General features: G+C 43.9%; 2 protein-coding genes across 6 annotated transcripts in view; both read left to right on the forward strand.

The window, feature by feature from the left end:
- Window positions 1-940: 940 nt before the first annotated feature.
- LOC309391783 (uncharacterized protein) lies at window positions 941-19,036 on the forward strand. Of its 3 annotated transcripts, XM_081952517.1 has the most exons (7): window positions 941-1,440; window positions 10,874-11,033; window positions 11,477-12,062; window positions 15,771-15,879; window positions 15,999-16,066; window positions 16,426-16,555; window positions 17,002-19,036. In XM_081952517.1, the coding sequence occupies exons 3-7, from the start codon at window positions 11,643-11,645 to the stop codon at window positions 18,684-18,686; spliced, it is 2,412 nt and encodes an 803-aa protein (XP_081808643.1). In that variant the 5' UTR covers window positions 941-1,440; window positions 10,874-11,033; window positions 11,477-11,642; the 3' UTR covers window positions 18,687-19,036. The 3 variants fall into 3 exon arrangements, with proteins under 3 accessions (XP_081808643.1, XP_081808642.1, XP_081808644.1); XM_081952516.1 differs by lacking the exon at window positions 941-1,440 and having other exon boundaries at window positions 10,840-11,033; XM_081952518.1 differs by lacking the exon at window positions 941-1,440 and having other exon boundaries at window positions 10,841-10,992.
- Window positions 2,549-20,879, forward strand: part of LOC309391935 (uncharacterized protein) — a 51,840-nt gene continuing 33,509 nt past the window's right edge. Inside the window, exons 1-6 of one of the 3 annotated variants that reach the window (XM_081952793.1) lie at window positions 2,549-2,629; window positions 3,078-3,667; window positions 3,931-4,045; window positions 4,225-4,292; window positions 5,044-5,173; window positions 5,656-7,175. In XM_081952793.1, coding sequence (XP_081808919.1) covers window positions 3,191-3,667; window positions 3,931-4,045; window positions 4,225-4,292; window positions 5,044-5,173; window positions 5,656-6,785 — 1,920 coding nt within the window. In that variant the 5' untranslated portion in view covers window positions 2,549-2,629; window positions 3,078-3,190 and the 3' untranslated portion in view covers window positions 6,786-7,175. Of the gene's footprint in view, window positions 2,630-2,955; window positions 3,005-3,077; window positions 3,668-3,930; window positions 4,046-4,224; window positions 4,293-5,043; window positions 5,174-5,655; window positions 7,176-20,879 lie in introns of those variants that run through there. The other 2 variants (XM_081952794.1, XM_081952795.1) reach the window with 2 other exon arrangements.

Consider the following 20,879-nt stretch of genomic DNA (forward strand, 5'->3'; position numbering starts at 1 on the left):
AAGAAACCAGCTGTCAGCGTTCCAAATATCATGCAGAATTAAATCATTGTCCAAGGCAAAGTGATCCTTAAAACTCCAATTTAATAAGACAGGCATTTTGGCATTATGCTGTTGAATTTCAACTCTAACGTACATCCGGTGAATTCACCCAGTTAAAAGTTCATCATCTATCCCCACACCCCATAATTCATCACATGGGCCAATCTTCATCTTCCACGCTGGCATGTACACCCCTCTTCTTCCGGCCAGGTGTCGAGGTGCGGAGACAAAAGACGACCTTGAGCTTCTAAGAAATCCATAACAATACATTCCACAATCCTACTCCTTTCTATTCCCCCCTCCAAACTACTATACCAATGAAACAGCATAATATATATATGTTTTAAATATGTGGCAGGCCAAAGATCCTAAAAGAAACAGAATTACAGGCCTGACACCAGCCAAATAATTGGAATCAGGAAAGCTCATTTTCCACTGATGCTCTCATTCATGATTTTCTTGCCCAACAAGAGAAAATAAGGAACAAATATATTGGGAAAAATGTGAGGCTAATTAAACCCAAATTACATGTAAATGAACACTATTTAACCCAAAACAAAAGAGAAGATGCTATAAGAAAATACAATGGAGAAAATTACAATGGGACATTCATTCTTTCTCTTGGAAATAACTTCTGTACATCTCAAAAAGCAATTCACGGAAAAAATGCATGGTGCGTAGAAAGATCTTTTCTCAAAATCGTAGTCTTATTTCCCATGAGTTGATCCACATAGGGGAAAGGCCGTTTAAATGCATGGAGTGTGGAAAGACCTTTGCTCAAAATAGTCATCTTCTTTGCCGTAAGATGATCCACGCAGGAGAAAAGCCATATAAATCCATGGATTGTGGAAAAACCTTTGTTCGAAAATGTGACCTCCTTCGCCATAAGATGATCCACACAGGTGAAAGGCCATATAAATGCATGGAGTGTGGAAGGACTTTTGCTCTGAATAGTCATCTTACTTCTCACAAAATGATCCATGCTCGGGAGAAACTATATAGCAATGACAATTCCACTTAGACTTATCTATCACTCTACAATGCTTCATAACACTGAGCAGTTTACAAAGTTAGCATATTGTCACCAGCAATCTGGGTACTAATGATATATCTGCTTTAAATTCTCCAAACGGCTTAAGCTTTCTAGTCACATTTGTTGAGGTGAATATCCCACTCAATTCCTATGTAAAATTTTACCTCATTATGAGGTAACCTTTCTGGAATATCCATAGGTTTCAGCTTTTTCTCCATTTTGGAACTGGTTTTTTCTTTTTCATCAGAGTCTTTCTGTGGGCATCAAAGACTGGTCAGCCAGGGTATTCATCAGAAGTTGTGGGAGGGGTCTCTGCCCTTTTTGCTCGCTGTGAGGCTGAGCAAATGATTTGAAAAGGGCACTTGTCTGTATTGAATTAAAGAAATAAAAAACAAATGCATAAAAATCATTTTTGTGATTGTGGCTTCCCTGCCTGTGTCCCACCTTCCTCCACTTAAGACCAGAGTTTGCAACAACCGCAAGACATAAGATGGGTTTCCCAGAGAGGCTCCTGGTCCTTCTCTTCTGACTGCCTTGCCATTTATGACAGGATTCGGACCAGTAGTGGGTTTCCCATTTTTTTACTACTAGTTCGTGCGTGCTCATGCACAATGCTTATGCACAGAAGCTTCTTCGCATGCACAGAAGCATCCGGACAGGTGGGCGGAGGCTCCCGCCACTGCTACTATCGGTTTGATTGATCCGAGCCGAACCGGGAGCAAAACACCTTTGATTTGGACCTTTTTTTAAAAAAAAAAAACAATTTTTATTTGTTTTTAAACAAAGACAAACATAAAAATAAAAAAACCTATCTTCCATTACAAATTGTAGAAAGTGTGTCAGTTGGTTATAGTATTTCCATGCATCTCTTCCAGTCACCACCTGCTTTTCATATCAAACCGCATATTTTAAATTCACCTACACTCACGTACATCACAATTATTATATCTCAACCTTAATCTGACTATAATTGTTTTTGTGTCCTTTTATATAGAATATTCAAAATCTAGAATTTTCTAGGGTTTTTGGACCTTTTTGAGGCCTCCCCCAATCTCTGCCCAGACTACAGGGTGGCTGTTCTTGAGGGAAGCGAATTCAAATCCTCTGGCGAGATTTTTCTCCATCTCCACAAACCATTTCCCGGACAGGAAGGAGAGGGAGATGGGGAAAGTGCCGCCTCTGGAGACCGCAAAGCTTTTCTATGGGCAGGGAGGTACAGAGAGGGGCCTTTCCTCCTGCTCCCACGACCATCCATCATCCCTGCCCTTCCCTCAGGCGCGCTCCTCTTTCCCGCTCTTTGCAGGGAAGCCTGTAAATTTACGCAACATCCACTAGGGGGCGCCGTCAGCCAAGAGAAGGGAACATCAGGTGCTTCCCTATTGGCCCACAGGAGGACAAAAGTCTTTGTAGAGGAGGACGTGAAGGAAATGACATCATAGAGCCTTGCCGCTCTAGGACGCCGCACTCGCTCTCCTTAACCCTTGGGGCTCCGCAGGAGGCGGAGAGCCTGCGGGAGAGTCTAGTGGGTGGGGTGGGGGAGATCCAGACGTGTCCCGGGTGAGTTGGGGGCTCTTCCCGGGCAAAGGGAGGCGGAGGAGAGACTCTTTCCCGGCCCTTTTGCGGTTTCAACCCCGGGTCCCATGCTCCCCAGCCGTCCTTTGCATGAAGGGGGAAGCGGGGATGCCTGGAAGGCGCCGGAGGTTCCTTCCCGTCCCGTGTCCTGGGAAGAGCCCGAGGGAGGGGGATGGGGGGGTCGGCCTTGCGGAGACCCAGCAGGAGAGGAGAGAAGCCGGGCGAGGAGGAGGCAGGATTCGCACCCGGCTCCCCGAGAGCCCGAGCCTGTCTCAGGAAGAGAGAGAGGAGCGAGGCTGCCTCTCCAGCTGCCTCCTTCCCGGCCCTGCGCTGGGATGACCCTTTTGGGGTTCCGGGCAGGTTGGGTGAAGGTTGTTCAGTGGCTGAATTCCACTTTCTAATTCTTGGCTTTTCTTTTTTTTTTCCATCTCAGATACACAAACTCAAAGCCATTTCTAATGTTTTTAAGGCAAAAGTATCTCTTGGGCAAAGAGAGCAGAATAACCTGCGGTGGTCGGTCCTGCCAAAACAAAAAGCATCCTATGAATGAAAAGCGGTTGGAGATCCGCAAGAAAAGATTCGTTTGGAGTTGCCTTGCAGCCCCGAGAAAGGATGGAGACACAACTTTTAGCAAGTGAAGCCGCTCCAAAAGGCTCTTGTGCTGTTCAGCCTGGGAGCTGTGGGGAGATCAGGAAAAAAAGCCGGCAGAAGTTCCTGGAGGAGGAAACCATCCTCCATTCAGAAGTTCAGCCCTGCAACTTCAGGAGCCTCCAATACCAGAAGGGTGAGGGTCCCCGAGAACTTTGCAGCCGACTCCACAACTTTTGCAGGCGATGGCTGAGACCAGACAAGCACACCAAAGCCCAGATGCTGGACCTGGTGGTTTTGGAGCAGCTCCTGGCTACCCTTCCCCCAGAGATGGAGAGCTGGGTGCGGGATTGTGGAGCAGTGACCAGCTCCCAGGCGGTGGCCTTGGCGGAAGGCTTCCTCCTGAGCCAGGCAGAGGAGCAAGTCGAGTTGGAGGTGAGAGACCTTTGTCTCTGCAGTCTAGATGAGCTTTGAGGGAATAAAGAGTTTGAATTCTTTACCCAATCCCTTCCAGACTCCTTTGGCATTCGTACTACATGGAGGTGTTTCACTAATTCTTGTAGGACATAGTTCCATTCCACTCTCAGCTCCTTGAGGAATATTGGGCACTTTGAGGTTGTGTTCAGAGAACAAGAATCTACTTCATTTTGTATGATGTCCATACATTATTCTTCTTTTCTCCTTCCTCCTATTTCAAGTCCTTCACTGTGGAGATGAGAGATCCTGAAGGAAGGTGGAATCCATCAAATTTACCTGAGGATCTGTTTTTCAGGACGGTATCTGAGGAAGATTCAAGTCAGGACACCTTGGGAGGTAACCGAAGGTCCTTCGCTTCCTCAGAGAGATCCTAGCTAACTTACCTTGTCTGTGTCTTCTCTTAAGAAGGATATATCCTTCTATTTTGCTATTATATAACCAATTTCGTTGTATTTAAGTACAATGACAATAAAGATTATACTTATGCTTATTAATCATGAATGTCTTCCTCACAGGGAAACATAGTATGAAGGTTTCTGGTCTTTATGTCGGAGATGAATCGATGGTTGAACCTCCTAATGAAGTAAGTGTGGGGATATAAACTAGATTTGTATTGTCTCTTGCCTTCAGGAAGTCAAGCTGGTGTACAGTACACTCCATTCTTCTCTCCCCACCCTCTTATTTCATTTTCATTTACTTATCTATCCATTTTTGGCTATACACATCAGGCAAACTTTGTCCTTCTTTTGCTTGTGTAACATTTCCCCTTGGATTATAATGTTTCTCTTTCTTAGGTTCTAACGTTAATCTTTGTTTCTTTCCTCCAACCACCTGTACCATTTTCCCCCATACTAAATAATATTCTGTCTCTTTCTTTCCTTGGATTTCTTTAGTTAACTTGTCCATCTCGGCGCAGTCTAGAATCTTTATTATTCCAACTTCATTTGGTGTAGCCTTATTCTTTGCGCGAATGCAATCCTAGACGCTGTAATTATATGTAAGATTAGATATAGGGTCTCTTTTTTGTATTTAGTCGTCGTTATACCTAAGAGGAAATGTTTTTTTTTAACTTGCTCTAGTAAACTTGCTCTGCAGGGTACTCTTCCTACTATTAGTTTACATGGCATTTTTTTAAAAAAATCTCTTCAAGAAATAGGAATGAAGGAATAAACACAATTTTCTATTTTGTCTTCTCCCATCTTCCTTAAACCTTGGAATCTTATCAAGATAACAATTTAGCAAATAACTATTTAATTTAGCAAATAGTTGTGGTTTCGGAATTTGTGAACAATGGAACAAACCCTCCCTGGCCTTTTTTGTTGTTTCTTGTTCAGGAGGGCGTTGTATCCTTCGAGGAGGTGGCTGTGTATTTCTCTGAGGAGGAGTGGTCACAGCTGAGTCCTGACCAAAAAGAGTTGCATTGGGAAGTCATGCTTGAAAACCATAGGAACGTGGTCTCTCTAGGTAAGAGTTTGCTATTCCTAACTCTACCGTTGAGAGTAAATAGAAGTATTTCTATTTACTGAGTGTTTGTCTCTGCGGCTCCGTGATTTTGGCAAGAGAAAATGAATAGCAAAGAGAAGGCAGTTTGGATAGAAAAAAAAAAGGATTCGTTTCAAAATTGTTTTAGCTCTCACAGATCTCTGCTGAAATTAACTGACTAATAAATCTTAGACTATCTCCCAATCCCCTTCCTGGATGTTTCTTCTGATTATTGCTAAAGTGAGAGCTATGTCTAGATGAGATTTGAATACGTATGTATAATTGTAGAGAAAGAGATGTTTTCTAGATATTTGCAACGCTTCTATAGTTGATTAGTATAGAAATTGTAATTTCTATACCATGTCATTGAAAGCATGGAAATGTGCAATGTATTGGAAAAATTAAGAATTAAGATTTCCTACAGTTTGATGTTTTTCATCAGCGATTATTCTTTTCCTTTGAAGGTAATAACGGGCAGGAGAATCAAGATTCCTTTGAACTGCTCCAAGTGATCAATGCTGAAGGTGGGATGGAGAAGTCTGCAAATCAAAAGGAAGTAGAAAAACATGAAGGAAACCCGTTAATTAACTGGAATCAGGAAAGCTCATCTTCTATTGATGCTTCGATGCAAGACTTTCTTGCCCAGCAAGGGAAAATAAAGAAATATATTAGGAAAAGTGTGAAACTAATCAAAGCTAATTTTATGTCAAATGGTGGTCTTCTTTATCATAAAAAGATCCACAAAGGAAAACAAAAACGCATGGAGTGCGGAAAGACCTTTGCTCACAGGTGTCAACTTACTAAACATAATAGGAGCCATGCGGAGGAGAAGCCACATAATTGCAAGGACCATGGAAACTGGTTCAGAACAATATGTTCCCTTGTTCTCCAGGAAATGATCCACACAAGGCAGAATGTATTCAAATGTGTGCAATGCGGAAAGGGCTTTCAGAGGAACTGTGATCTTACAATCCATAAAAGGATCCACACAGGGGAGAAGCCCTATAAATGCATGGAGTGTGGAAAGACCTTTTCTCAGACCGGTGGGCTTATTTCCCATAAAAGGATCCACACCGGGGAGAAGCCATATAAATGCATGGAGTGTGGGAAATCCTTTGCTCAGAGGGATAAACTTGCAATCCATGAAAGGACCCACACAGGGGAAAAGCCGTATAGTTGCAAGGAATGTGGAAAGTGGCTCAAAACAAAATATTCCCTTATGCACCATGAAATGATCCACACAAGGCAGAAGGGATTCATATGTGTGCAATGTGGAAAGGGCTTTCGGAGGAATTGTGATCTTACAATCCATAAAAGGATCCACACAGGAGAGAAGCCATATAAATGTGCAGAGTGTGGAAAGACCTTTGCTCAGACCGGTGGTCTTATTTCCCATAAAAAGATCCACACAGGGGAGAAGCCCTATAAATGCATGGAGTGTGGAAAGAGCTTCAGTCGGAGTGATTGTCTTTCTTCTCATAAAAGGATCCACACAGGGGAGAAGCCCTATAAATGCCTGGAGTGTGGAAAGAGCTTCAGTCGGAGGTATTGTCTTACTTCTCATGAAAGGATTCACACAGGACATGTCATATAAATTTGTGGAATGTGCAAAGGGTTTGTAAAGTCTTGCCTCTCCAATCTTCCCAAGAAAGCAGGGCTCTTGAAACTGAAGTTACTCCAAGAGGAGCTTTTATTGACAGGCTTGTGATAGCAAGAGGTCTTGGCAGGAATTAAACTTTACTCTTAAAAACAGCCATTTAAAGCAGCGCAAACACACACACACACACCTCAGTACAGTGATGCAAGAAACAGAAACTTCATATAGAGATCTATCCAATCCTCCCTACTCCCACCAGAATGCCAGCGTCCCAATAGAAATATATGGGGCTTGACAGCGTTTCTTTAGAAATTGATTACTGATGTTACATAAAAGGATCCGTACAGTAGAAAAGCCTTATAAAAGCATGGAGTTTGGAAAAAAGCTTTACTCAGACCTCAGATCTTACTTCTCATACAAGGATCCACATGGGAGGAGGTATAAAAATGTATGGAGTGTGGAAAGGGCTCCAGTCATAATAGTTTCCTCACATATCATAAAGGGATCTATACAAAACAGAAATTATATGAGTAACTTGGAAAGAGCTTCAGGAAAAGTAATGACCTAATTTTTCAATAAACGTATATTTGTGTGAGAATCCATATAGGCTTTCTTGGTTAACTCTTCTGCATTTCCTGTATGTGTGTAATGATCTAGGGAAAGTAAAAAAAGGGGGGAGGGATGACGACCAAACCCTCACAATATAGTGAGGATAATCACTCCATGGATGTGCAGGAGACATCTGGTTTGCGAGGCTTGCAATCAACGTTTTGCAAGCAGATAGACATTTTCTTCAGGAGGATCTGTGCCTCGGCTGTTCCTTTAGCAATGCCAATGGTGCACTTGTCATCATGGTACTTATCTTGCCTCTCCAGTTTGCTGCTGGCAGAATTTATTTATCAGTACAAATACAACACAAATATAAAAAGGCAACATTAAAAATAAAAATATGGTTTTCTGCCTGCATGGTCTTCTGTGATAAGCCAAAGGACAGAAAGAGGGAGTAGTGACCTTCCTCCCATATTTAGTCACACCAGGGGTTGTAACACAAATACATACCTATTTCCCTGGCTCAACTGATAAGGAAGAGAGCCCGTGGCTTAGTGGCTAAGACTCCTGCCTAAGATATATACAGCCCGGGTTCAAATCCCAGTAAGGGTATGGCTAGCTGATGAGAGCTAATTAGCTCGAAATAGATCTATACTAGTCTCCCTTTATTTATTTATCAGTACAAATACAACATAAATATAAAAAGGCAACATTAAAAATAAAAATATGGTTTTCTGCCTGCATGGTCTTCTGTGATAAGCCGAAGGACAGAAAGAGGGAGTAGTGACCTTCCTCCCATATTTAGTCATACCAGGGGTTATAACACAAATACATACCTATTTCCCTGGCTCAACTGATAAGGAAGAGAGCCCGTGGCTTAGTGGCTAAGACTCCTGGCTAATATATATACAGCCTGGGTTCAAATCCCAGTAAGGGTATGGCTAGCTGATGAGAGCTAAATAGCTTGAAATGGATCCATACTAGTCTCCCTTTATTTATTTATCAGCACAAATACAACACAAATATAAAAAGGCAACATTAAAAATAAAAATATGGGTTTCTGCCTGCATGGTTTTCTGTGATGAGCCGAAAGACAGAAAGAGGGAGGAGTGATCTCCCTCCCATATTTGGGCATACCAGGGGTTGTAACACAAACACACACACACACACAGACACATATATGTATATATGTATATATGTATATATGTATATATGCATATATGTATATATGTTGCATTTGTGCTGATAAAGGGAGACTTTATATATGACAATAAATAAAGGGAGACTTTATATATGACTTATGTGACACAATGCATACATACACACACACACACATATACATGCATGCGCATGCATGCATACACATACATACATCACACACACAGCAGATGTTACCTCCATTCTTTTTAAATGAATTTTTAAACCACTTTTCCATCCTTTTAAATTCTTTGTTTTGCTCACTTTAGCTCTTTGTGTGTCACTGTTGTCTGCAAATGTGTTTGAATCTCTTCATACCAATGGAGTCTTCATCTCTTCTTATTTATATTTTTCTCTTTTTCTTTATGGTGTAATGATATATGTGTGTGTTAATTTCTCCAAAGGGCTTAAGGTTCCTAGTCACATTTGTTGAGGTGAATTTCCTACTCAATCCCTATGTAAACATCTTTTTTTCCTCATCATAGTTTAGATTTATATTCCTTTTTCATGATCCCCCTTCCCCAGCCACCCTCTGCATGAAGGGGAAGCAGGGATGGCTGGAAGGTGCCGGGGATCCCTTCCTGCCTCTTCTCCGAGGAAAAGCCCAAGTGGAGGGAGAGAGTTGGCCTTGTGGAGGCCCAGCCGGAGTGGAGAGAAGCTGGGCAAGGAGGAGGCAGGATTTGCACCTGGTTCCCCTTTTATTTATAGTCTAATCTCTGTGCTAAATTCTCTGAAAGGCTTAAGCTTCTGTTGGAAGAAATGTCCTTCTGGGTTCGCCCCCAAGTGGGGAAAAAGACACTGGAGGCATGGAGGCTGCTTAGAAAGATGGTTTAATGTTTTAATGGTGGACAGGACCGCATGGCTGGAGGTCCTGGGGAAAAAGGTGATCACATGCTTCCAGGTATTGGGTGAAGAAGAAGAAGAAGAAGAAGAAGAAGAAGAAGAAGAAGAAGAAGAAGAAGAAGAAGAGCCGAGGGAGGGGCTTGCAGGGCTTTTTATAATCTGTTCGGCCCCTCCTATCTGTTTCCTGTTCCTGTCTAAGAAATGTATTCTAATTGGTTGTCAGACTCACATGAGTCCATGCAAGGGCAACCCTCTAGGCTGTGTTCTGAATCCAGGTTTGGTTGAGTTCAGATGCCATGTGGTCAGTTAAGTAAAGGCTTATATTATCATGCCTTCATTCCCGTCCCCCTGGAGCTGAAGGGGAGAACTCTTTTATTATGTAAAGGGATGGCTCAGGCTTTAATGGCTCATGGACAAAAGATGGGGACAGGAAGCTGCAGGGAGAGTTACCTTGTCTTTTTGAAACATGTTTCTTTTCACATCCAGAGAAATATTCTGCCTTTTCAATATTTCCTAGGATATTTCATTTTTCTGGGAGAGGGCTGGGTGATAACCTCCTACACTTCCTAGTCACATTTGTTGAGGTGAATTTTCTACTCAATCCCTATGCATAAATGTTTTTTTCCCATCATCGTAGTTTAGATTTATATTCCTTTTCCACGACCTTCCTTTCTTAGTTATGGAATTCCACCTTTTCTCCAGTCAGAGATGAAAAGGGCCCCTTCCCCTCTTCATTTCTCAATTAAAGAGCCTGTTTATGAGGTAAAATTTCTGGAATGTCCATGGGCTTCCTCTATTTTGGAACTGGGTTTTTTCCCCCCTTCAGAGTCTTTCCTCGGGCACTGACTGGTCACTGATCTGGCCTTTTTGCTCGCTTTGAGGCTCAGGGAATGATTTGAAAAGGAGCACCTGTATGTATTGAATTAAAGAAAATTTTTAAAAAATGAATAAAAATCATTTCCCTGATTGTGGCTTCCCTGCCTGTACCTTCCTCTACTTAAGACCGGAGGTTGTCGCAAAAACCGCAAGACACGAGCTGTGTTTCCCAGAGAAACCTCCTAGTCCTCCTCTTCTGACCGCCCGGCTGTTTCTGACAGGATTTGGATCCTTTTGAGGCCTCCTCCAATCTCTGCCCAGCCTTGGGGCGGCTGTTCTTGAGGGAAGCGAGTTCAAATCTTCCAGGGAAATGTTTCTCCATATCCACAACAGTTCCCTGGGCAGGAAGGAAAGGAAGTTGGAGAAAGTGGCACCTCTGGAGACTTCAAAGCTTTTCTTGGGCAGGGAGGCATCGATAGGGGCCTTTCCTCCTGCTCCCACGCCCATCATCCCTGGACCCTGCCCTTCCCTTCCCTCAGGTGCGCTCTTTCCCGCGCTTTGCAGGGAAGCCTGCAAATTAAAGCAAAATCCACTAGGGGGCGCTTTCTGCCAAGAGAAGGGAAAATCAGGCGCTTCCCCATTGGCCCACTGGAGGTCGAAAGCCACGCCTACCTTGCCAGAGGAGGCTGGGAAGGAAATCACACCAAAAACTCTAGTCGCTGTAGGGCACCGCGCTCGCTCGCTTTAAGCCAGGAGGCTGCCGGAGGGTCTGGCGGGGGGAGATGCAGACGTGCCCCGGGTGAGTTGGGGGCTCTTCCCGTGCAAAGGGAGGCGGAGGAGGTAAGAGACTCGCCGCCGGCCTTTCTCCGGCTTCAACCACGGGTCCCATGTTACCCTGCCGCCCTCTGCAGGCAGGGGGAGGCGAGGATGCCAGGAAGGCTCCCTCCCCGCCCCCGGCGGAGGCGATCTGGGGAAGAGCCCAAGGTGGGGGGGAGAGAAGGGTCGACCTTGCGGAGACCCAGGAGGAGAGGAGAGAAGAGAAGCCGTGCAGGAGGAGGCAGGATTCGCACCCGGCTCCCTGAGCGCTGGATCCTTTCTCCGGAAGGGGAGAGAAGGAGGGCGGCCTCTCCAGCTGCCTCCTTCCCCGCCCTGCTCGGGGTTGGGACTTGGGCCCTGCACTGGGATGACCTGCTTTGAGACACCCGGCAGGTTGGGTGAAGGTTGTTCAGTGGCTGAATTCTCCACTTTGTAATTCTTGGAATTTATTTTCTTTTCCCTCTCAGACACACAAACTCGAAGCCATTTGTCATTTTTTGGGGAGCCAAAATTATCTCTTGAGCAAAGAAAGCAGTCCTGCAGCAACGGAAACCATCCCATGAATGAAAAGCGTTTGGAGATCCACAAGATTCCTGGGACCTGCTTGGAGTTGCCTTGCAGGCTAGAGACAGAATGGTGACACAACGTTTAACAAGTGAAGATGCTCCAAAAGGCTCTTGTGCTGTTCGTGTTCAGCCTAGGAGCTGTGGGGAGATCTGTGCAAGAGCTGGGCAGAAGATCCTGGAGGAGGAAACCATCCGCCCTTCCGAAGTTCAGCCCTGGAAGTTCATCCAATACCGGGAGGCTGAAGGTCCCCGAGGACTTTGCAGCCGACTCCATGACATTTGCAGGCGATGGCTGAGACCAGAAAAGCACACCAAAGCCCAGATGCTGGACCTGGTGGTTCTGGAGCAGCTCCTGGCTATCCTGCCCCCAGAGCTGGAGAGCTGGGTGCGGGAGTGTGGAGCAGAGAGCAGCTCCCAGGCGGTGGCCCTTGCAGAAGGCTTCCTCCTGAGCCAGGCGGAGGAGCAGAAGGAGCAGGTCGAATTGGAGGTGAGAGACCTTTGACTCTGGAGTCTAGATGGGCTTTAAAATTGTACCCACCCTTCTCCTAGAACAGGGGTGGCGAACACGCGGCTCGCGAGCCGCATGCGGTTCCCGGCCAAAATAAATGAGGCTCTTTGCCTCTTGTCATTATTTAGTATACTGTGGCTCGGATCGCGCGCTCCCTTTCGGAAGCTGGGGAGGTCCTTTGCAGGCAGCTAGAACGGGCCACGCCTGCAAAGGACTTCCCCAGACTTGCTTTGAGGAGCACGGGGCGACTGAGGCTAGTTGTGAAGCCCCAAAGCCCCCACCGCCACCGGAAGAACTGCTGCCACCTCCTCCTCATCCTCCTCTAACAGGCAGCACTGCCGGATTTGCCGCCCGGCGCTGCGGCTGAGATGAAGCCGCCAAAGCTCCAGCCGGCATCTCCGCGCGTGGCAACGGCGCCTCCTCTCCGCTCGGAGCAGCTGAGCTCAGTCAGCGCTGGGTTACCCCTGCCCCCTCCTCCTCCTCCGCCGTGCTTTTGAGGAGCCAGTAGGAAGGCGGGGGGGGGGAGCAGGGGAAAAAAAGCCTCATGGCTCGTCAAAAGCACGGAGGAGGGGGAGGGGGCAGATGTAACCCAGCGCTGAGCTCAGGAGCAAATCTGGTGATTCTGTTGGAGGAGGAGGAGGAGGAGGTAGCAGCAGTTATTCTGGTGGCAACTCGTACTCGTCGGCATCTTCAGCAGAAGCCCTGCCCACAATGAAGAAAGCAAAGATGGAGCAGATCCACGCAGATGACGTCGCTGCAACATGACTGGAGGAGGAATTCTGGGAGTTGAAGTCCACAAGTGTTAAAGCTGTCAGGTTTGAAGACCCCTGGGGTTTTTTTTCCCTAAAGGGTTAGGGGTGCAAGGGTCTTGTAACTTGACAGCTTTAAGAGTTGCGTGCTTCAAATGCCAGAGTTTCTGAGCCAACATTTTGGTTGCTAAGCAGGAGCGTTGTTAAGTGATACTGATATTATATAACACTTTGAATTAAGCGGGTACCTTGAAGAAACATAACTTTGAGTTTCAAATAATACTGATTTCGTTGTTGTCTTAGGTGACATCTGTGAAAAAAATTCGGGTGCTCAGGCATGAAAATGTGCCGCTCAAACACTATACTTTTCTGCTCACATCGAAAAAAAATTAGAGGGAACATTGCTTCCGGGTCTGTTTTGGCAGGTCACTGCATGGTGTGGCTCTCTGACTCTCACAGTTTAAAATTTTGGCTCTTTTTGTCGAACTTGTTCGCCACCCCTGTCCTAGAAGAATGAAATATCCTAGGAAATATTAAAAATGCAGAATATTATATTTCTCTGGATATGAAAAGGGAGAAATGTGTTTTTAAAGACAAAGTAGCTCCTTGCAGCTTTCTGCTCTCCCCACCTTTGTCAATGGGCCATTGGGGCCTGGGCCATTCTATTCTATATAACAAAGGTAGGGTTAGCCTTCTATCCAACTCACCACATGGCACCTGGGAGGATTGCATCAGGGGAGGGGGGCAACAGAGGGCATAAAACCCGGGGGCTCTCAGCAAGAAACACCCCTTTTTTTTCTTCAACATCTTTGAGGCATGTGACCCCCCTTTTCCCCAGGACCTCAACCACGTGGTCCTTTCCACCGTTAACACCATCTTTCCAAGCGGCCTCCATGTTTCCAGTGTCTTTCCCTACTTGGAATGGACGCCAGAAGGACATTTCCTCCAACAAAGTGAATAAAGAGTTTGAATTCTTCACTCATTCCCTTCCAGACTCCTCTGGCATGGAGGTGTTTCACTAATTCACTAAAAGTAGGCAGGTAGAGGGATAGACAGGGAGAGAAAGGGAGAAATACAGTAGGTAGGTAGGGAGAAAGAGAGTAGTTAGGTAGGTAGGTAGGTAGGTAGGTAGGTAGAGAGAGAGAGAGAGAGAGAGAGAGAGAGAGAGAGAGTAGGTAGGTAGGTAGGTAGGTAGAGGGATAGAGAGAAATAGAGGAATACAGGAGGGAGGGAGGGAGAGTGTAGGTAGGTAGATAAAGGGATAGAGAGAAATACTGTTGATAGGTAGGGAGAGAGAGAGAGTAGTTAGGTACGTAGGTAGATAAAGGGATAGAGAGAAATAGAGGAATACAATAGATAGGTAGGAAGAGAGAGAGTGTAGGTAGGTAGATAAAGGGATAGAGAGAGAGAGAAATAGAGAGAAATACAGTAGGTAGGTAGGGAGAGAGAGGGTAGGTAGGTAGGTAGGTAGAGGGATAGAGAGAGAGAAATAGAAAGAGAGAGAGAAATACAGTAGATAGGTAGGGAGAGAGAGGGTAGGTAGGTAGGTAGGTAGAGGGATAGAGAGAGAGAAATAGAAAGAGAGAGAGAAATACAGTAGATAGGTAGGGAGAGAGAGAGTAGTTAGGTAGGTAGGTAGGTAGGTAGGTAGATAAAGGGAAAGAGAGAAATAGAGGAATACAGTAAATAGGTAGGGAGAGAGTGTAGGTAGGTAGATAAAGGGATATATAGAGAGAAATACAGTAGATAGGTAGGGAGAAAGAGAGAGTAGGTAGGTAGGTTGATAAAGGGATAGAGAGAAATAGAGGAATACAGTAGATAGGTAGGGAGAGAGAGAGTGTAGGTAGGTAGATAAAGGGATAGAGAGAGAAATAGATAGAGAAATACAGTAGGTAGGTAGGGAGAGAGAGTGTAGATAGGTAGGTAGGTAGGTAGGTAGAGGGATAGAGAGAGAAATAGAAAGAGAGAGAGAAATACAGTAGATAGCTAGGGAGAGAGAGAGAGTAGTTAGGTAGATAGGTAGGTAGGTAGAGGGATAGAGAGAGAGAAATAGAAAGAGAGAGAGAAATACAGTAGATAGGTAGGGAGAGAGAGAGAGTAGTTAGGTAGGTAGGTAGGTAGGTAGATAAAGGGATAGAGAGAAATAGAGGAATACAGTAGGTAGGTAGGGAGAGAGAGTGTAGGTAGGTAGATAAAGGGATAGAGAGAGAAATACAGTAGGTAAATAGGGAGAGAGAGAGAGAGAGTAGGTAGGTAGGTAGAGGGATAGAGAGAGAGAGAAATACAGTAGGTAGGTAGGTGTTTCTGCTGGCACAGCACTTGATCAATGTAATTCTCATCAATCATTTAAAGAGCTTTCCAAAAGGGGGGAAAAAAACTTTTTACACTCTGCAAACCTCCCCCAAACGGCCCATTTTTCACAAAAACGGATTCATTTTTTTAAAAAAAGGCATGAATAGCCTGGGGGGGGGGGGCTTGCAGAGCACTCCTGGGGGGGCAAAAACGAACAAAAAACGGCCCATTTTCCATCAAAGAAATTGCATGCATAGCCTTATGGAGGATTATAGAGTGCTGCTGGGGGCTGGGGGGGGGGCAAAAAACACCACATTTTTTGCTCATTTCTGCCCTCCACAGTCCCGAGGAATTCTTTGAAAACCTCCATAAGGGTATGCACAGCCATTTTGGTGAAGGGGCAGGGCTTCGGGAGGCAAATAATGCTGTATTTGGTGTATAAGACGCACCCAGATTTCCAGCCTTTTTTTTGAGAGAAAAAAAGATGCATCTTATACTCCGAAAAATACAGTAGTTCCATTCATTCCTCTCTCAGCTCCTGGTTGAATATCGGGTGCTTTGAGGTTGTGTTTGGATAACAAGAATCCTCTCCGTGTTGTGTGATGTCCATAAATTATTATTCTTTTCTCTTTCCTCCTATTTCAAGTCCTTCACTGTGGAAATCAGAGATCCTGAAGGAAGGAGAAATCCATCAAATTCCCCTGAGGATCTGTTTTTCAGGACGGTATCTGAGTCAAGTCAGGAAACCTTGGGAGGTAACCGAAGGTCCTTCGCTTCCTCAGAGAGATCCCAGCTATCTTACCTTGTCTATGCCTTCTCTTCGTTAGAATATGTCCTTCTATTTTGTTATTAATCATGAATGTCTTCCTCACAGGGAAGCATAGAATGAAGTTTTCTGGTCCTCATGGCGGAGCTGAATCAGTGGCTGAACCTCCAAATCAAGTAAGTGGGGATATAATAAGCTAGATTTGTATTGTCTCTTGCCTTCAGGAAGTCAAGCAGGTGTACAGTGCACTCCATTCTTCTCTTAAAGGCCACTAGTTAACTTGCTCTGCTGGGTATTCTTCCCACTATTAGTTTATAAGAAGCAATTTTAAAAAAAAATTCTCTTAAAGAAATAGCAATCAAGAAATAAACATAACTTTCTCTTTTGTCTTCTCCCGTCTCCCTTAAACCTTGGAATCTTCTTAAGCATAACTATTTAATTTAGCAGATAGTTGTGGTTTGGGAAATTGTGAATAATGGAACAACTCCCCACCTCCCCAAACCCTCCCTGGCCTTTTTTGTTTTTCCTTATTAAGGAGAATGTTGTGTCCTTCGAGGAGGTGGCTGTGTATTTCTCCGAGGAGGAATGGTGTCAGCTGGATCCCGCCCAAAAAGAGTTGCATTGGGAAGTCATGGTGGAAAATCATAGGAACGTGGCCTCTTTGGGTAAGAGTTTTCTATTAACTCTAGTGTTGAGAGTGAATAGAAGTATTCCTGAGTTTTTTTCTCTGCAGTTATATGATTTCGGCAAGAGAAAATGAATAGCAAAGAGAAGGCAGTTTGAGTAGAAAAAAAAGGATTTGTTTCAAAATTGCTTTAGCTCTTACAGATCTCTGCTGAAACGAACTGACTCTAAGAAATGTTAGGCTATCTCCTACTATCTCCTTGGATGTTTCCTCTGATTATTGCTTAAGTGAGAGCTAAGTCTGGATGAGATTTGAATATGTATGATTAATTGTAGAGACAGAGAGATTTTCCAGATATTTCCAAAGTTTCTCTAGCTTATGTCATTGTAAGCGTGCAAACGTGAAATATGTTGGAATGCCACAAAAATTCATATGACTTCCTACAGTTTGACGTTTTTCACCAGCGATTATTCTTTTCCTTTGAAGGTAATAACGGGCAGGAGAATCAAGATTCCTTTGAACTGCTCCAAGTGATCAATGCTCAAGATGGAACGGAGAAATTTGGAATTCAAATGGAATTAGAAAGACACGAAAGAAACCAGTTAAATAACTGGAACCAGGAAAGCTCATCTTCTATTGATGCTTCAGTGCAAGAGTTTTTCGCCCAACAAGGGGATATAAAGAAATATGTTTGGGAAAGTGTGAAACTAATCAAAGGTAACTTACATGTAAATGAACACTTTCCAATCCAATACAATGGGACTTTAAATCTTTTGCCTGGAAATAGATCCCTTATATCTCCAAAAGAAATCCACATAGAAGAGAAGCCTTATGAATGTGAGGAATGTGGAAAAGGCTTCAGAACAAGCAATCATCTTACTTTTCATAAAATGTCCCATTCACGACAGAAGCCATGTAAATATATGAAATGTGGAAAAAGCTTTCGTACCAGTTGTGATTTTAGTCTACATAAAATGACTCATACAATGAAGAAAACATATAAATGCATGGAATGTGGAAAGAGCTTTAGTTCTAATGGTGGTCTTTTTTACCATAAAAATATCCACATAGGGGAGAAGCCATGTAAAAGCACAGAGTGTGGAAAGATCTTTGCTCATAGAAGTCAACTTACTAAACATATTAGGAGTCGCACAGATAAGCCACATTGCAAGGAGGTTCAAAAGTGGCCGAATACAAAACGTTCCCTTATTCTCCATGAAATGATCGACACAAGGCAGACGGCATTTAACTGTGTGCAATGTGGAAAGGGCTTTCCCAGGAACTATGGTCTTACCATCCATAAAAGGATCCACACGGGGGAGAAGCCGTATAAATGCATGGAGTGCGGACAGACTTTTGCTGCGAGGAATTATCTCACTTACCATCACAAGGTCCATACAGGGGAGAAGCCATACGAATGCATGGAGTGTGGGAAGGCCTTTGCCTACAGGAGTAAGCTTGTGAACCATAAAAGGACCCACACAGGGGAGAGACCATATAAATGCATGGAGTGTGGAGAGAGTTTTGCTGCGAGGAATTATCTCACTTACCATCACAAGATCCATACAGGGGAGAAGCCATATGAATGCATGGAGTGTGGGAAGGCCTTTATTGAGAAGAGTAAACTTACCATCCATAAAAGGATCCACACAGGGGAGAAGCCATATAAATGCGCAGAGTGTGGAAAGACCTTTGCTCAGACCGGTGGTCTTATTTCCCATAAAAGGATCCACAGCGGGGAGAAGCCATATAAATGTGCAGAGTGTGGAAAGGACTTTGCTCACAGCAGTAGTCTTATTTCCCATAAAAAGATCCACACAGGGGAAAAGCCATTTAGTTGCAAGGAATGTGGAAAGTGGCTGAAAACAAAACGTTCCCTTACACACCATGAAATGATCCACACAAGGCAGAAGGGATTTATATGTGTGCAATGCGGAAAGGGCTTTCGGAGGAATTGTGATCTTAACACCCATAAAAGGGTCCACACAGGGGAGAAGCCATATAAATGCACGGAGTGTGGAAAGACCTTTGCTCAGACCAGTGGGCTTATTTCCCATAAAAGGATCCACACCGGGGAGAAGCCATATGAATGTTTGGAGTGTGGAAAGAGATTCAGTCGGAGGTATTGTCTTACTTCTCATAAAAGGATTCACACAGGACATGCCATATAATTTTGTGGAATGTGGAAAGGGTTTCTACAAAAATCGATCACTGATGTTACATAAAAGGATCCGTACAGTAGAAAAGCCTTATAAAAGAATGGAGTTTGGAAGTTTGGAAAAACTTCCAAAAGTTTGGAAAGACCTTTACTCAGACCATTCATCTTACTTCCCATACAAGGATCCACATGGGAGAAGGTATAAAAATGTATGGAGTGTGGAAAGGGCTCCAGTCATAATAGTTCCCTCACATATCATAAAGGGATCTATACAAAACAGAAATTATATGAGTAACTTGGAAAGAGCTTCAGAAAAAGTAATGACCTAATTTTTCAATAAACGTATATTTGTGTGAGAATCCATATAGGCTTTCTTGGTTAACTCTCTTGCATTTCCTGTATGTGTGTAATGATCTAGGGAAGGTTTTTTAAAAAAGGGCCAAACCCTGACAAGTGATATTCTGCTATTTCGCTTGGGACTTTTAGAGGAGTTATGTTCCAATGGCCCTCACCTAACTTTTATTTTTTTATTGTCAAATTTTCATGATCCTTGCCTTTGTTGGAAGAAATATCCTTCTGGGTTCAGTCCCTGGGGTTTTTTGCCCTCTGTTGGGCCCCACCTTAGTTTCCTGTTCCTGTGTAAGAAATGTATCCTGATTGGTTATCAGACTCCTAGGGAGCGGGTTGTGTGAGTTGGGTTTCTTAGCTAACTTGGTAGGTTCTCTTTATTTTAAGTTTGTTGGAGTGGTGGCTGGTGCAATGAAATGGCTCTACCTGAAGGGGGTAGCTCTTTGTTATGTAGAGTAGAGTAGCCCAGGCCTTAATGGCCCATTGACAAAGGTGGGGGCTATTAAGAGTGAGTCTGTTTCCTGCCTAAAAACATGAATAGACCGACTCAGGCCTTAATGGTCCATTGACAAAGGTGAGGGGAATGAGTTTCTGCCTCCTTTTTAGGGGGAAATATTCTGCCCCTTTAATATTTCCAAAAATATTTCATTTTTCTAGGGGTGAGTGGGTGCTAACTTCCTACACTTCTATGTTAAATATATTTAATTTTTATGTTTTTAACAATTTTGTCTGAACACCACCCAGAGTCCATTGGGGAGATGGGCAGTTTCTAAAGTGTGTGTATGTGTATGATATAGATAGATAGTTGATAGATAGATAGATAGATAGATGATAGATAGATAGATGATAGATAGATAGATACGTACGTACGTACATACATACATACATACATACATACATGCATACATATAGATACATACAGATTGATGAGATAAATTACATAGGATGGATAATTACATATAGATAATAATGATAGACAAATATGGATAGAGATATTAGATGATAGATAGACGATAGGTAGATAGATGATAGATTGATAAAGATGATCGGTAGATAGATCAATAGAGACAAGACAGACAATACAATACAATAGCAGAGTTGGAAGGGACCTTGGAGGTCTTCTAGTCCAACCCCCTGCCTAGGCAGGAAACCCTATACCGTTTCAGACAAATGGCTATCCAACATCTTCTTAAAGACTTCCAGTGTTGGGGCATTCACAACTTCTGGAGGAAACTTCTGTTCCACTGATTAATTGTTCTAACTGTCAGGAAGTTTCTCCTCAGTTCTAAGTTGCTTCTTTCCTTGATTAGTTTCCACCCATTGCTTCTTGTTCTACCCTCAGATACCTAGATACCCAACCTTTTGGACTTCAGGGACCACCAAGTTCATAATTTTAAATCCTGCGGACCACCAAATTCATAATTTTAAATCCTCATTGGTTGCCTCGTTTTAAGATTACCCTGACTGCACCCAGCACACTAGGCTTCCCAAGCAGAGGGAAGACCAGTGGGAGTGCAAGGAACAAACCTCTCTGACTCTTGGCCACCAGCAGTCCTTCCCTCCAGCTTTTTCCCAAAGCCCTGCACCAGGAGGCTGAAACAGATCCCAAGTTGGAATTTCTGCCCCGATGTTTCTTGGTGTTTGCTGATTCATTGCGTCATTATTTTCCCCCCAGAATCTTCCTTGGTGTTGAGGTCAAGCTGATAGTCTGTAGTTTCCTGGATCTGTTTCTCCCCATCTTTTTAAAGATGGGAACTACATCAGCTCTTTTCCAGTCCTCTGGCATTAGGGCCACGTTTTTGTCTTTTTATGATGTGCCAAGGGCTAGGAAATAGTATAATGGTAACTTGAAATTAAA

Source organism: Natrix helvetica, assembly GCF_964273705.1.
Source record: "Natrix helvetica genome assembly, chromosome: 1".
Taxonomy (NCBI): domain Eukaryota; kingdom Metazoa; phylum Chordata; class Lepidosauria; order Squamata; family Natricidae; genus Natrix; species Natrix helvetica.

What these genes read in the sequence shown, in the direction of transcription:
- LOC309391783 (XM_081952517.1), top strand. Translation starts at nt 11,643, where the DNA reads ATGGTGACACAACGTTTAACAAGTGAAGATGCTCCAAAAGGCTCTTGT. An exon ending in AAGTCAGGAAACCTTGGGAG is followed by an intron (nt 15,880 to 15,998) that starts GTAACCGAAGGT and finishes TCTTCCTCACAG; the next exon opens with GGAAGCATAGAATGAAGTTT. An exon ending in TGGCTGAACCTCCAAATCAA is followed by an intron (nt 16,067 to 16,425) that starts GTAAGTGGGGAT and finishes TTCCTTATTAAG; the next exon opens with GAGAATGTTGTGTCCTTCGA.